The following is a 17,289-nucleotide window of genomic DNA, read 5'->3' on the forward strand; positions in this document are numbered from 1 at the left end:
TGCGATACTTAATTGCTTGTATTGTGAGTTATCTGAATTCACCGACAGTCCATTTGCAGAGACCTGGTTATTAATTTTTGTGAAAATATTACTTACATTTTAAAGTGTTGAAATTACTGCATTAGGGTTGATTATAATACTTGCATCATCAGCAAAGAGAACTAGGGCATGGAAACTCTTGTTATGTGAGAACAAGAGCGAGCCCACTATTAATCACTGTAGTACTGTCATAATGATAATCTTCCTTCTGATATTAGCTGTTGTGTTGAACATTTTCTTTAATACGAGGGTAATCCCAAAAGTAAGGTTTCCTATTTTTTTATAAGTACATAGACCTGTTTATTTCTACAATGGTTTATATCAGTTTACAGCTTGAACATTTAGCTATTTTTCAACATAATCACCATTTCTGTCGATGCATTTTTGTAGACGCTGTGGCAGTTTTTGCATGCCCATGTCGTACCAGCTCGCCGCCATGCTGTTCAGAAAGTTATGAATCTCTCTTTTTCACCTCATCGTTGGAGCTGAATCACTTTCCGGCCAAATGTTCTTTTAACTTAGGGAACACGTGATAGTCACTGGGTGCCAAGTCAGGACTGTAGGGTGGGTGATTATGTTCCACTGAAACTGTTGCAGGAGAGCAACAGTTTTCCGAGTGATGTGTGGGCGAGCATTATCATGGAGAATGTGTATGCTCTTGCTCAACCTTCCTCTTCTCTGGTTCTGAATTGCCTGTTTGAGTTTTCTCAGCGTCTCACAGTACCTGTCAACGTTAATTGTGGTCCCAGTGGGCATAAAGTCGACCAACAATACTCCTTTCCAGTCCCAAAAAATGGTTGTCATGACTTTACCAGCAGACTGTGTTTGTTTGAATTTCCGTGGCTTTGGTGAAGGATTGTTGCTTGGTCTCAGGTGTAAAGTGGTATGTCCAGTTTTCGTCACCCATGACAATTGAGTCCAGAAAGTTGTCCTGTTCGGCTGCAAGGTGGTGAAGAAATGCGTGGGAAGCATCAACTCATTGCCGCACATAGCCCTCAGTCAGCATGTGTGGCATCCATCTTGGCACACATTCCGGTAGTTCAATGTTTCTGTTAAAATTCTGTGAGCGGTGCTTCGGGAAACCTGAGGAACCAACGTGCAGAGATCATCCAGGGTGAATATTTACGCATGCTTTGCTCAACCTTCAACACTGTCTCCTCAGAAATTGACTCTCTCCTGCTCCTTTGTTCGTCATGAATTTCGGTCTGACCAGCTGCAAACTCTCTACACCACTTACGAACATTTTTGACATCCATGCGCAACTCGCCATACACTTCCGTCAATTGGCAATGGATTTCAATCGGCGTTCAAAAACTGAATAACTGCGCGCAATTCGCACTTGGTGGTAACATCCAACGGGAGCTCCATTCTTTACGGCTGCCAAGCCAAGACTGAGCACCTCAGCGCGGCATGCGCATGTTCACACACAGTGCATGAAGCACTCTTCATAACAGTGTGACCAACTGCCAGATAGAGACCTTACTTTCGGGATTACCCTCGTATAAACATGAAAGCTTCCAGAAATAGTGTGTTAACTAATTGGTATGTGCATAACTACTACTACAAACCCCAGAGCCTATAATTAACATGGAGTAGTTAAAACGCAAAAAGAGTAAACAAAAAAACCTGTCAATATCAATTTACATATCTCAACATTTCCCCTTAAATTGTCATTGATACAGTATGAAGTCTAAATGTACACTCCTTCACTCATTTGAAAAGGCCAGTTTCCTACCCATATTTCATGTCTGGCATTGCTAAGTGGTCTTGTGAAAGCATTGACTAACATCTCTTTAGAAGGGAGATGTCAAATATTAACAATAACTGATTCAACATGTCTTCTTATAAAAAGGTACTTTATATCTATACGCTTGGATCTATTTGTCACTAGATTGTTGGCTAACTAAATGGCTCCTTTATTATCACAATATACTGTAAGTGACTTTAACACTGCTTGGATCTATCTCAGACACAAATTGTCGTAAAACACAGTAAATCTTGAACAGTTGATGCCAAGGCCATATATTCAGATTCACAAGTAGAAAGTGCTATAGTTTTCTACTGGACCATGAAATTATAATTTTGCATTTTTATGCATGGACCAGTTAGAGGTTTTGTCATTGATTTTACTACCCCAACCTACATCACTGAAGGTCATTATTTCTCTGTTACCATCTCTAAAAATTCTAACTTACAGTCCATGGTTCCCTTTAAATATCTAAACAATCATTTTACAGACAACCAATGAATCTCTTTAAAACAATGATTGTATCTGCAAATGAGCTTTACAGCGAAACACACATCAGGTCTAGGGATTTGGAATACACATAGAAGACTTCCTATTGTATATTGGTACAATACATTGATATCACCTGATTCGACTGCTTCAAGGTCCAAACCAAATTGAAGTGGTGGTGACACTGGCTTGGCTTCACTCATTCCAAATTCCTCCAAAACTCTTTTTACATAGTATTCCTAAGAACTTTTGAACTATTCCAAAACACTTCCGGTGCTAAAAAATAGCAGCATATCATAGGCATATGAAGCTGTGATGAACTAGTTTGGTGCCATCTCTGCGAATACATGGTTGTGTTTGACCGGTTCAGTTTCAGTATCTTTAACTCCTCGTCAATTTTTTGATTCCTACCAACCTGTCTGAGTTTGTAAACGGCTTTCTTCAGCCACCATACTTTTTCACTAGTTCCAAAATTTGCTGGTGGAATGACATAAGCTTCTTCATTTAAGTCCCAATAGAAATAAACAAAAGTGATGTCAACACAGTCAGTCTCCAGGTTCTCTCGAGCTGCCACACACAAGAGACATCAAATGGATGGATGGATGCATGCATGACCACAAGTGTGAAGGTGTCCTGATAATCGACATCTGGAACTCGAGTGCATCCTTTTACCGCTAGGCATGCCTTAAATGTTTTTGGTCTGCAGCTAGCCCCCAAGCTTTATTTTTAATACCCACTTAGTATTGAGTGGTTTGTCCCCCCTGGGTAGCTCTACTTCTTCAAATGTGTTTTTATGAGAATTCATTCTTGTTTCCTTTTTCCATTCTTCGTTATTTGTCCCTTCCAAGATATCTTTGACATCGGTGTTGTCACTTGGAAGCCCTTCTTCCAAATAGTAACATGATCTCGTCGTGTTTTGGTTCTCTGTTTGACCTTTGAAGTGTAACCCCTTGAACTACGTTTTGATTTACATGAGCTTCAATTTCTATTGAATCATTGTCAAGGCCATAAAAGGGTCCATTATCACTGTCTTCTAATTTAACTCCTTCAGTTTGTGAAGTACTGATGTCCTGAAGAACAGGATTGGAACAAGAAGCAAAGGCATTTGAGATCTTAGGTTCCTCTGCTTTTGAGCTTTAAAAATTCTCATCCTACAGCCAACTATCTAGCCAGTCTCGCTATTGATGAATTGATATCCTTTGGGCGTCTGACAGTAGCCTACAAATGTCAGCTTCTGTGACTTCTTATCCCACTTCTTGTAATGGGGTTTTGGAATTTTAAACATTTCAATGCAGCCAAGAATACTCAAATTTGATAAACGAGGCTTTCTCCTATAACAAAGTTCATGTGGCTTCTTATCTCCAACCGTGGTGGACAGAAAACAACTTGATAGGTATGCAGTTGTAGACACAACTTCTGCCCAATACTCCTCTAGTAGGTTAGCATCGATCATCATGGTATGAGCTTTCAACCAATGTGCTATTAGCTATTGTGAAAACACTATTTTGCTGTGGGCTGTAATGTACTGTAAGCCAGTGGGGGGGGGGGGGGGGGGGGCGATGGCAGTCTGCGCACATGACTGATCAATGAGCAAAAAAATGAATGATCAGCACCACATGTGTAATTTCCAAACCGGGTGGCCCCATAACTTTTTGTTAATCAATTCCTGCATAACTTGTTGCATGTATATGAAGTATATGCATAATGTCGTTAACATTTTGAGATGCAGTTGCTTTAAATTCCAGTGCAGCTTGTTCGTAGCTAGTGTGCTTTATTATTGACATAAATAATACCTTAAGGATTTGTTTATTGTCATTGTTAGTTCACATTGTTTTGTTTTCTGTTAAAGCTTCATTTAAGTGACAATTTTGCAGGGCTAACACGGCAATGAAGTGTTTCCCAGATATTCCACCTATACGACGCTGTCATGATTATAAAATAACGACCAAGTTTATATACAAGTGTGTGCAGTGTGGCTATAGGTAAGTACAAATCTGTTAGTTTAAAATAAAGCTTGCCATCTTTGTGAGAACTTGAAATGGAAAACCAAATGGAAACAACAAATTGCAAAAAGAGGAAGAGACAGCACCAGTCTTTCTATAAACTATCTTCGACACTAGACTGTGCCTTGTGTTCTCCTTACTTTGCAATTAATTGAATGTTTTGGATAAAGTTTCCAGAGCTTACACTAAAATGTATTTACTTTTTATAGCAATTTAAAATGGTAAAATTCGTGTTACATTGCATGACATTCTTTATTACCTTGCCATTTAAAATAAATTATTATAATTGGAAGATGATACGATGGAGAAATAAAAATAAATTTTATTTAGCAGTAACTGTTGTTCACTATCTGTCTGTCACTTGATTCCAACCTCAGATCAACCAACCACTTAGTTTTCTGCCTTTGTGTGTGTGTGTGTGTGTGTGTGTGTGTGTGTGTGCGTCTTATTTCAGCTGTTTTTTGGTATTTTGAAATATAAAATAAAGTCTTCTGTTCCACTTCATAGCTTGATGCGTCTACACTACTTCTGTCAAGAAGCAACAGTGCACTGCCAATCGCTGGATTGCTTAGCCTCTCCAAACCCTCCCTCCGTACCAGTTTTGACATTTATTCTTCTTATTTGTTCCATAAACTCTCAACAAAATTCACAGCTGTTCTGTTTGATACATTTCCTCTGTTCCTGTGATTTGTGTTCTTGGATTGGAAGTACTTCAGTACCTGCTTCCAAAGTACTCCCTCAGTTTTCCATGGCATCTGATAAATGTAAGCAGCTTGCTGATTCACTTAAAATACTTTATCCTTAATGCTTGTTCCACTTTTTTTATTCCTAAGCTGCTGCCATTTCTAGATTCTCAGGAAACCCCTTCAACAAATAACATAGGTTTCCAGAAAACAGGGTAAGCAAGTTAATGCTACTACACTCCTGGTTAAGACCTGTGGAGCAGGTCATGCTGGAACTTCACCTTCTCACCCATTTGAGCCTTACTAGCTCATTTTATAAGGCTAAATTTTGTCCAAGCAACTGTGGTACATCATTGAGGAAATGAGTGACTATGTTCCTGCTGCTCTCACTGTAATTCATTACTTCATTATGAAGGATTAAGGGAAATGCAATTAACAAGCACATGTCACTGAAAATACTACTGTGGTTTGTCAAGACTCAACATCTGACAGTACTTCTGATGTCAGATTATAATGGGCCAGGTAGTTGTAAATGTAATCATGGTAGCCAGGTGGATGGTGAAGGGTTCCAGCATCACATGCCGACAATGTCGGAGGAGCAGAGCTTTGGATGGGGCACTTTGATGTTGAACAGAATCCAACAATAAAACTCCAGGCTGACTCATCTGATATATTCATTGGTAGATATAGCTGCAGGAGGTGGAGTTCCATATTGCTAGCTGTCTCATAGGCAGCTATAAGAGAATTGGTTGCAAACTTTGTAGGTTGTTGTTAAAGTGTATTGAAATTTTAAATATGCCATCCTTGGATATACACTCGATCATGGGATTTATTCCTGACTTGTTCAGAGTACTAAAAAAACTAAACTTTGCCCGAACAGGCCATGAAGGCCCAACGGTACCGAATGGCCACCTTGTCATCCTCAGCCCACAGGTGTCACTGGATGCAGACATGGAGGGGCATGTGGTCAGCATACCACTCTCCCGGCTGTATGTCAGTTTACGAGACTGATTCAGAGTACTAGGCAGAAAATGTAGGCGAAATGTAGTGTGAGGAGGGCTATGCGAGAGGCTTTCAATGAATTCGAAAGTAAAGTTCTGTGTACTGACTTGGCAGAAAATCCTAAGAAATTTTGGGCCTATGTCAAAGCGGTAGGTGGATCAAAACAAAATGTCCAGACACTCTGTGACCAAAATGGTACTGAAACAGAGGATGACAGACTAAAGGCCGAAATACTAAACGTCTTCTTCCAAAGCTGTTTCACAGAGGAAGACTGCACTGTGCTTCCTTCTCTAGATTGTCACACAGTTGACAAAATGGTAGATATCGAAGTAGACGATAGAGGGATAGAGAAACAATTAAAATCCCTCAAAAGAGGAAAGGCCGCTGGTCCTGATGGGATACCAGTTCGATTTTACACAAAGTACGCAAAGGACTTGCTCCCCTTCTTGCAGCGGTGTACCGTAGGTCTCTAGAAGAGCGAAGCGTTCCAAAGGATTGGAAAAGGGCACAGGTCATCCCAGTTTTCAAGAAGGGACATCGAACAGATGTGCAGAACTATAGACCTATATCTCTAACGTCGATCAGTTGTAGAATTTTGGAACACGTATTATGTTAGAGTATAATGTCTTTTCTGGAGTCTAGAAATCTACTCTGTAGGAATCAGCATGGGTTTCGAAAAAGACGGTGAAACCCAGCTCGCGCTATTCATCCACGAGACTCAGAGGGCCTTAGACACGGGTTCACAGGTAGATGCCGTGTTTCTTGACTTCCGCAAGGCGTTTGACACAGTTCCCCGAAGTTGTTTAATGAACAAAGTAAGAGCATACGGACTATCAGATAAATTGTGTGATTGGATTGAGGATTCCTACATAACAGAACGCAGCATGTCATTCTCAATGGAGAGAAGTCTTCCGAAGTAAGAGTGATTTCAGGTGTGCCGCAGGGGAGTGTCATAGGACCGTTGCTATTTACAATATACATAAATGACCTGGTGGATGACATCGGAAGTTCACTGAGGCGTTTTGCAGATGATGCTGTGGTGTGTAGAGAGGTTGCAACAATGGAAAATTGTACTGAAATGCAGGAGGTTCTGCAGCGAATTGACACATGGTGCACGGAATGGCAATTGAATCTCAATATAGACAAGTGTAATGTGATGCGAATACATAGAAAGATAGGTCCCTTATCATTTAGCTACAAAATAGCAGGTCAGCAACTGGAAGCAGTTAATTCCATAAATTATCTGGGAGTACACATTAGGAGTGATTTAAAATGGAATGATCATATAAAGTTGATCGTCGGTAAAGCAGATGCCAGACTGAGATTCATTGGAAGAATCCTAAGGAAATGCAATCCGACAACAAAGGAAGTAGGTTACAGTACGCTTGTTCGCCCACTGCTTGAATACTGCTCAGCAGTGTGGGATCCGCACGAGATAGGGTTGATAGAAAAGATAGAGAAGATCCAACGGAGAGCAACGCGCTTCGTTACAGGATCATTTAGTAATCGTGAAAGCATTACGGAGATGATAGATAAACTCCAGTGGAAGACTCTGCAGGAGAGATGCTCAGTAGCTCGGTACAGGCTTTTGTTAAAGTTTCGAGAACATACCTTCTTTGAAGAGTCAAGCAGTATATTGCTCCCTCCTATGTATATCTCGCGAAGAGACCATGAGGATAAAATCGGAGAGATTAGAGCCCATACAGAAGCATACCGACAATCTTTCTTTCCACGTACAATACGAGACTGGAATAGAAGGGAGAACCGATAGAGGTACTCAGGGTATCCTCCGCCACACACCGTCAGGTGGCTTGCGGAGTATGGATGTAGATGTATAAATAATGCACTATTCAGCAGGTTTAATTTTCGATAGGCATCCAGCAGAAATGAGGGGGAAAAGTGACAAGCCTCAAGTCGTGAAATCTAAAACTGTAAGGTTTCCTTGTGCACACTCCCCTTGTGCACATTCCATCTCTTCTGTGCAGGATTCTCTTACAGCAATTGACCTTCTTTCTTTAATGCGTTACATATTTCCATATTATCAATTTTGCATGTTTTATTCTTTTCTGTACAAATGCCCTAGTAAACATTTTGTAAACTGTTTACTGACTCCATGACCAAGTACCTTTGGCTTTTATGGTCCCACAGGATTTCGTAAATAAAAAAATAAGAGGTCAGTTCTTCAAGCCGGAACTACCTCAGTGGACAGGCTCCACCGAATGACTGCCTGATAGGGAAGAAAGCTCAATTTATGAGCAAGACGATGGCTTCAGGTGTGGTGCAGTTAGCTTTCCTCAGCACTATTGCAGTGGTTGCCTATGGCTGATGAAATGTACAGCTGACACATCATGCTCATAAGCAGTGACAGGCCAGTAAAATGTGTTACTCCCTTGTCTGTCTATGATGACTGAAACAGAAAATGTATTCATTCCAGACTATCTCATGCTTCCTTTTGTATTTTCATATTCCCTTCCTCAGTGGTTTATCTGACAAAAAAAGTTATCCTTTTTGTCTCCCATTATCCTGTTGGGGCAACAAATTTCATTTGTCACCATGATATCTTACTCGTAAACACCAGACCAGTGGCACCTGTTTCATAATATTTGATTGAAAAAGTTTTGGTAATTGCTTTTTTCCCATTGATACACTCCTGGAAATGGAAAAAAGAACACATTGACAGTGGTGTGTCAGACCCACCATACTTGCTCCGGACACTGCGAGAGGGCTGTACAATCAATGATCACACGCACAGCACAGCGGACACACCAGGAACCGTGGTGTTGGCCGTCGAATGGCGCTAGCTGCGCAGCATTTGTGCACCGCCGCCGTCAGTGTCAGCCAGTTTGCCGTGGCATACGGAGCTCCATCGCAGTCTTTAACACTGGTAGCATGCCGCGACAGCGTGGACGTGAACCGTATGTGCAGTTGACGGACTTTGAGCGAGGGCATATAGTGGGCATGCGGGAGGCCGGGTGGACGTACCGCCGAATTGCTCAACACGTGGGGCGTGAGGTTTCCACAGAACATCGATGTTGTCGCCAGTGGTCGGCGGAAGGTTCATGTGCCTGTCAACCTGGGACCGGACCGCAGCGACGCACGGATGCACGCCAAGACCGTAGGATCCTACGCAGTGCCGTAGGGGACCGCACCGTCACTTCCCAGCAAATTAGGGACACTGTTGCTCCTGGGGTATCGGCGAGGACCATTTGCAACCGTCTCCATGAAGCTGGGCTACGGTCCCGCACACTGTTAGGCCGTCTTCCGCTCACGCCCCAACATCGTGCAGCCCGCCTCCAGTGGTGTCGTGACAGGCGTGAATGGAGGGACGAATGGAGACGTGTCGTCTTCAGCGATGAGAGTCGCTTCTGCCTTGGTGCCAATGATGGTCGTATGCGTGTTTGGCGCCGTGCAGGTGAGCGCCACAATCAGGACTGCATACGACCGAGGCACACAGGGCCAACACCCGGCATCATGGTGTGGGGAGCGATCACCTACACTGGCCGTACACCTCTGGTGATCGTCGAGGGGACACTGAATAGTGCACGGTACATCCAAACCGTCATCGAACCCATCGTTCTACCATTCCTAGACCGGCAATGGAACTTGCTGTTCCAACAGGACAATGCACGTCCGCTTGTATCCCGTGCCACCCAACGTGCTCTAGAAGGTGTAAGTCAACTACCCTGGCCTGCAACATCTCCGGATCTGTCCCCCATTGAGCATGTTTGGGACTGGATGAAGCGTCGTCTCGCGCAGTCTGCACGTCCAGCAGGAACGCTGGTCCAACTGAGGCGCCAGGTGGAAATGGCATGGCAAGCTGTTCCACAGGACTACATCCAGCATCTCTACGATCGTCTCCATGGGAGAATAGCAGCCTGCATTGCTGCAAAAGGTGGATATACACTGTACTAGTGCCGACATTGTGCATGCTCTGTTGCCTGTGTCTATGTGCCTGTGGTTCTGTCAGTGTGATCATGGGATGTATCTGACCCCAGGAATGTGTCAAAGTTTCCCCTTCCTGGGACAATGAATTCACGGTGTTCTTATTTCAATTTCCAGGAGTGTATTTAAGTGTGGGAATGAAGGTTCTTCTGACATCTTTGTACAAAATATTCTTGGTTTTCTTGCCATGTCAAATTACAATAAAACATAGAGATTCAGAGAGAACATCCGTCAACTTTATCAGTTATCAGGAACAACTAATGATCTTAATTGCTGTTTTGATGGCCTTATTAAGAGCCCTGGATTAGACAGTCGCTCATCGTCATGTTTTGCAACCACAGATTGTGCTGGTCTGCAGTGCTAGTGGCACCTATTGGAACATTAACAACTTTGTTTTTCTGTTATCTCTTTATTGACACCACTCTTCAATGCACTATGGTGATTATAGCTACTGCTGTTGAACATACTGATATTTACAGTACCTTTGATAAAATGGTCACAGTATGTTGATGGATGGGACAGGAGTTTTTGTTAATCAAATAAAATTTTATGATTATTCATAAGGCTATATTCAACAACAGCTAATTAAGTGCTGTTGGTGTTGCCAATTGTAAGGCAGACACAGCAGCAGTTATGACTGTCAGTTCTCTGTGGTGGTTGAAAATTTGGGTTTTATTCTAATCTGACATTATTGTTATTATTATTATTATTATTATTATTATTATTTCAGCATTGGCCGACATTCAAAATCTTTGGACTTGGAAAGAAAAAGATGTGGATATTGCCTTGGCAAGTTTGAATTGTTTATTAACAAGCCTACGAGTACAAGGGATACAAAGACACCTGCACAACTACAAACACCGAGGACTCCTTCAGCTTTTGCAGTTTTTGTGAAAGAAAATTATGGTTCTGTTAAAAAAGAAAGATCTGATTTGAAACATGGTGAAGTAATGAAGTTACTAGGACAGAAATTTGCTGCTGTAAAGGTTTCTACATGTGTAAACAATGTTTAAGAACTGGATTCATATTGGCATGGATGCTCATAAGGGTAGAGGAGCCGATTTACCTTCACACAGTGGGAATATTCAAATATCAAAGGTTTACCTTCCCCCTGGGAGAATTAAATGCTGTTTTGAGTGTTATCAAAGACAAAATTACAATGGTGATGAAAAATATTGGGTGCAATATAAGCAATAGAATGGATGGTTATATCTGTTATCCAGATAGCAAATATTTTATGCAATACAGAGGCCTGTAAACAAGTAAGATTATTACTTCTACAAACTTAGCTTACAAATAAACTTTCATCTTCCTCCAATATGCAGCTTTCTCCCTTCCCCTCTCACCTTTGCAAAAAAATGCATTTAGGTGAGGAGAGGGAGTTTAACTGAACTACCATGTTCAAGTTCTTGTTTAACTGCCTGTATGCTGCTGAATATCTCCACCATATAGTGTCTGATGCTTTACTCTTTCCTTTATTAATTATGTATGATAGGTACTCATACTTTTCAAAAAGACCACAAGTTCAGTGGTGAGATACCTCCTCAGTCTGTAGGAGATCCTTACTGGTTTCCATATAACTTATATTTACAAAACAGCGAACACAATACTAACAATTCATCAAAATATAAAGAGTAATTTCATTCAAAGACTGATTTTTGTTACTATTTAATCTCTATTTTGAGCATGCTTTCTTTACCTTGTATGTGTAATATACATCAGGTCTTCCAATGAAAGGTATCGGATTCCAATTTTAATTTCATGCAGAGCTTGCCACAGAACACTTACTTTAATAAAACCAGTGCATATAAACTTGCATTTAAAATTCATGCATTAATTGGTACTAGTAGTTGTTGTTGTTGGTATTAATATGTATATTGAAAGAGAACATGGTTGGCTCTTCTTTTTTAAATTTTACAATGAGATTTTTTTCTCAGCTATTATTAGTTGGTTTCAGTGTGCACTGCCTACTGCAATATGCTTCACATGTTCAATTGAGTGTTCTCCTATGTCTCATTTTCAGCTACTTTGTCATACTGTTTGTTTCCCACCTATGTATTTTTATAGTTAGTGTTGGATGTGTTTGCACTTCATTTGTGTAATGTACATGATATGTTTGGGATAATGAAATTTTTTAGATGAAAAAAGTATTTAAATGATTGATAGTTACAGACCTTGCTGCACTGTTATATTAGTTTAGTATGCCCTATTGAGGGGAATCTAATGTGTGTGTAACAACAACAGCAATGAGTGCCACTATCATCAACAAAAGGGTATTAATTGTGTAAGTATAGTGCCTGTTGCACAGCTGGTTGCCAGTGAGTTCTCTGTGGAATAGGAAATGTATGTTCTCTCAAAGTAATGCTTCATTGTATATAATTTTTGTGTCAGAATAAAACAGGCATTAATATATGTGTGTAGTGTAACATGTTTTCACAAATATCATTCTTTTGGTTGTTAATGATTTTGTCAGGTATATTAACAACCAGTTAAAACCAAATTACTTTATTATACACTCTAATATATTACTTATATTATGGGGCAAATAAAAGTGGTCTGGAGAACGCAGCAGGGGAAAGAAAGTACAGTACTAACCTGAGTATAGCAGATGTTGAAAGTGACCACCATTCATCTCTTGGCACTTATGGGATCTGGTCAGTAAGTTGCTAAAGGTGGATGAAGCTGGACTGCTAGAATTGTTGCAGTCTCACCCAAAATGTATTGCCACAGTTCTTGAAGTCAAGGGTTGCTGCAATACACCTTAGGCTTGAGGGATCCCTACACAAAGCAGTCACCCACTGATGGATAATGTGACCTGGGTGGCCAACTAGTGCTGCAACCGGACTGACCTCTGCTAACAGTTCTGTCAGGCCTGAAGATTGTGTAAATGTTATCCAAGGTTTGACCAGCTCTGTGGGCAGTTGCTCCATCCTGTTGGAGTGTGGTTATATGCGTGCGTTCACATCGAAACATATGCACTGGTCTGGGCCATTTTTATTTGCTCCTCCAAGTATATACAAGAGGACGTGAAAAAGCATGTTACGCAGTATTGTCGTAGACTAGGTAACTTTTATTGAATGCTGCACTAAATTTCAAAGTGACACAGATAAATGACACTATTTTTTCTACATACTCAACAAGTCTTAAAAAGACTGTTCCACCATTGTTTCAATTTCGTGACTGTAGAAAATTTCTCATTGATTAAGGAGCCTTTTGAGAACTGCTGTGTGCACTTCTTCATCGTTGAAAAATGTCCTCCCACCCCCAGATGTTGTTTCATCTTGCTGCAGTCGTAAAAGGCTTTTTCCTCAATTCCTAGAAAAGTAAGCATTTGTAGACTCTAATATAAATGACAAAAATGTTGTATTTTCAATTGTCTCAATTTTGAGTTGATTGTGGCTCTTGAAGTGATTAGTTAAAAGTGGGGGGGGGGGGGGGGTGTAATTGTTGAGCCAAAATATCTTTAGTTTTTATTCAAAGAATCTGCCAAATTGCTGATCCATGTCTGAGGCTTTCCTCGTGGGAACAGTTACATATTATTTCAAGAGGAAAGAATTACACACACATAATCTGAATGAACATATTGAAATACGGGAAGAATAGAAACAGAATGCACGAAACTGAAGACCAAATTCTCTGCTGATATCTAAAGGACGACATGGTAGATAAAATGTACTGATACTGGATGTTGGCTTTGATCTGTGTTTCATTGATTTTGTGGCATGTAATGTCATACATACACAAACAGCAAGAGTGCAGAACACTGAGAAGTTGTTTTGGCTTTATTATTTTTGGGGTGTAGTTAGATGTCAAACTGATCTGCAGCATATGTTGGCGTTTAATGTTTATTAGTTAACAGCACATTTTTCAGTACAATTTATGATTCAGTGAATTTTGAAGATTAAAAAAGTGAAAAAAATTGAAATCAATAATGAAAACTAGATGTATTCATCTTGATGGAGTTGCTGCAATTGTTACAGAATGTGTCCAAATTAAGTCTCCAAATTGCTTTCCTTTATTTCCATATGACTGGCTTTTGGCTGTATAATGCTTTCTTGAACAACAAGAGACAGTGCAGTGTTGGGTTGCATGACTCGCACATCTCTTTCAGTTGACTTACACATTGTGCGTGCAGCCAATCCTCTTCTTTGGGTTATCAGCTACGTTGCTCTCACCGTTTAATTCGTCTCCGAAGACTGTATCAGGTTAAAGGGAATATTATTAACCAGCTCTATATTTTAGAAATAAATTATGGACTCGTAGGATCTTGTCAGTTCAACAACAATATATTTTCAACTCTCGTCCCAAAGTAACAATTATTCTGTACAAACTTAGCAAGCTAACTGGTTCCAGGATAAATGTCAGAATCCACTAAACACTCACACAGTTACATATGTTCTGCCTCATGCAGAGCCAAGACATAAAGTAAAGGTCTCTATATAATACAGGCTTCATCTGTCCGTGTAACAATCCTCATGACACCACAAACCACAGAACATTATCCACTCTCTCTTTGACTTTTTGATATAACTTACAAGGCGCTGCTGGTAACCACTTGTCGGGTTCTCTCTTCTGACACAGTTCCTGGCTTCTCATGACAGCTGTCCTTCCTGCACGTGCGTGTCGCAGTAAAAAGGCTCTCTCACCCTCGTCATTAAAATATCGGGTGTTTGAGACAGTGGAGAGCCAAGTTGGAGCAATAATGGAGCAAAAGGAAGTGCTACACAGAACTCCAAAAAAGTTTTTATTTGAATGTGCTGAAGGAATTACAAATTTATGCCCACCAAGTAAAAAAACTGAGAGGAACTACTTAATGAGGAAATTGACTTCATACAGTCTAACTATTACAACAAAAAATCGAGTACTGACAAAATTATTTAATTAGGTAGATAAAAAAGTCTACTCACGAAGCGGCGGCAAAAAACTTGCACACAGATAAGATGGTTGTAATTGGCAAGCTTTCGGAGCCTTCAGGCAGAAGGGTTAAAGGGGAAGGAAGATGGGTGAAATAAAAGGACTGGAGAGGTCCAGGAAAAAGAGTAGATTTTGGGAAAGTTACCCAGAACTGCGGATCAGGGGAGACTTACCATATGGGATGAGAAGGAGATACCAATTGTTGGGGACTGCATCGGGTGAGATTTGAAAACCTGTAGGCTATCAGATTTTCAAATCTCGTTGATGCAGTCCCCAGCAATCGGCCTTCCTTTCTCATCCTGTATGGTAAGTCTCACCTAACCCACAGTTATTGGTGACTTTCCCGAAATCCCTTTTCCTGGACCTCTCCAGTTCTTTTCCTTCCACCCTCTTCCTCCCCTTTCACCCCTTCTGCCTGTGGAAGAAGCCACTGACTCTTAAAGCTTGCCAATTACAACCGTCTTTTATGTGTGTGTTCTGCCACTGATGGTGAGTATATTTTTTATCAGTCTAATTAAATGATGCCTTTTATGTAATTTTCAAAGACTTTTTACAGCATTTACTTTGGTATGTATGATAACTAATTTCTTAAGAATTCGAAACTTTGTAAACTTAAATTTTAAACCATTTGTAATTTGCACCAGTTGTAACTATAAAAGTTATTTTAAAAATAGATATGAAAATGAGCAGCTAGCCCAAAATTGGTCATACTGAAAAGAAGGAAACCAATCTGTAGACTGAATTTGGACACTTTTTGAGATCATTAACACCTTAGCTTACAATGTCGTCTGAGATGTAGCGTGCCAACCTGGCCAAACATCAACTCGACGTATCAGAGATGTGGTACATTTACCACGCCAAATGTAAACAGAACATCTGACATGTTGCGGAGCTGATAGAGTACACATGGCATTCAGACCTGCCGACATTACAAAAATACTTTCACAATGTTCCCGACGTATAGCAAACGTGTTCACAAGTAAAGGAAAACATGTGGTGGTATAGCCAATAATGATTTTGCCAGGATATTTTGGCAATGGTAGTAACAGTGGTAGCGATGTTTACCTCCTGTACGAAAACGGTGTAAGCGACTGGTGACTGAAGATGATACTAATGAAGAAGAGCAAACCTACCAGGAACAATCAGTCATGGATGTGGCAAAAGGAAGACAATGAACCAGCAATCTGGATGTATACAGAAATTCCCAGAATACGGGAAGCAGCTGTATAGCACGTGAGTACAAGCATAAGAGAATTAATAGTACATTTTGGGAAAACATCGTAACTGAGACAAATAGATATGCACAAGGTGTATTCAACAATGCACAGAAGAGACAAAAAATAGACCAAAAGTGGTATCCTATCGCCTGTAATGAAAAAAAATTTACATTGCGCTACGTATAATCATGGCTGAAGTAAGGAAACCATCGATTCAGATGTATTGGTCTAGGAGGGCCGTTATAGAAGCGCTAATATTTAGGAAGAAGATGCCATTCAGGAGATTTCTGCATCTAGCGAATAACAGTTTAGCCAACAACACAGATAAGCTGTACAAACTAAGGCCCGTCATAGATACGTTCAATCAAAAATTTAAGGAAGTGTACACAGTGCAAGAGAATATTGCCATTGATGAATCATGCATGAAATTTAAGGGGCACTTACCATACAAACAATATAACCCATCAAAAAGATTGAGGGTTGGTATTAAAATGTGTAAATTATGTGAGTCAGGTTCAGGATACTGCTATGATTTTAAGATATACAGGGGTAGTGACAAACGTGATGCTAATGGTAGTGCCTCTGAAAGTGTAGTTGTAGAACTATCACAGTCGATATTGCACAAAGGGCATAGTCCATATTTAGATAACTGGTTTTCTTCACAAAAACTTTTCAAAACTCTCCTCACCAATAAAACAAAAGTGATTGGAACAGTGCGCTTATACAGAAAAAGTATGCCCAGACTTCCTGAAGGCAAAATTAAAGAAGGGAGAATATACAGTGAGGAGTTGTAATGGAATATTGGCACCAAAATGGAAAGATGAATACGGCGTTTACATGCTTTCCACTAAACATTCAACCTGAGAAATGATTGCCACAGACACACCTCTCTGCAATGCGTCGTGGAAACCAAAATGTTTCGTCGAATACAATAGAGGCACGATGGGAATTGGTCACAAAGTTCAGATGCTCACATGCTTGTCTGTGATGAGAAAATGTATGAAAGGATACTGCAAGATATTCTTTTACCTGTTTTATGTTACTTTATTTAACATGTACATTTTGTATTTCAAAACACATTGTGGCAAACGACAGAGCTACACAGTATATAGAGTTCATATTGCAGAATCATTGTCGAAAACTACACCTTTACCGGAATATAATCATAATGGGTGATTACCATCCTGTGATATACCCCAAATACTGCACGCGCAACATTGGGCACATTTTCCCAAACATTTTGATCCAACGCC

At 40.4% G+C, this 17,289-nt stretch overlaps 1 protein-coding gene across 2 annotated transcripts in view; it reads left to right on the forward strand.

Moving 5' to 3' along the window:
- Positions 1-12,317, forward strand: part of LOC126281210 (germ cell nuclear acidic protein-like) — a 190,863-nt gene extending 178,546 nt beyond the window's left edge. For both annotated transcript variants that reach the window (XM_049979947.1, XM_049979948.1), the window contains 2 exons: positions 4,150-4,257; positions 10,636-12,317. In XM_049979947.1, the coding sequence (XP_049835904.1) occupies positions 4,150-4,257; positions 10,636-10,918 (391 nt within the window). In that variant the 3' untranslated portion in view covers positions 10,919-12,317. The remainder of the gene's footprint in view (positions 1-4,149; positions 4,258-10,635) is intronic.
- Positions 12,318-17,289: the final 4,972 nt, after the last annotated feature.

This window comes from Schistocerca gregaria, chromosome 7 (assembly GCF_023897955.1).
Source record: "Schistocerca gregaria isolate iqSchGreg1 chromosome 7, iqSchGreg1.2, whole genome shotgun sequence".
Taxonomy (NCBI): Eukaryota; Metazoa; Arthropoda; class Insecta; order Orthoptera; family Acrididae; genus Schistocerca; species Schistocerca gregaria.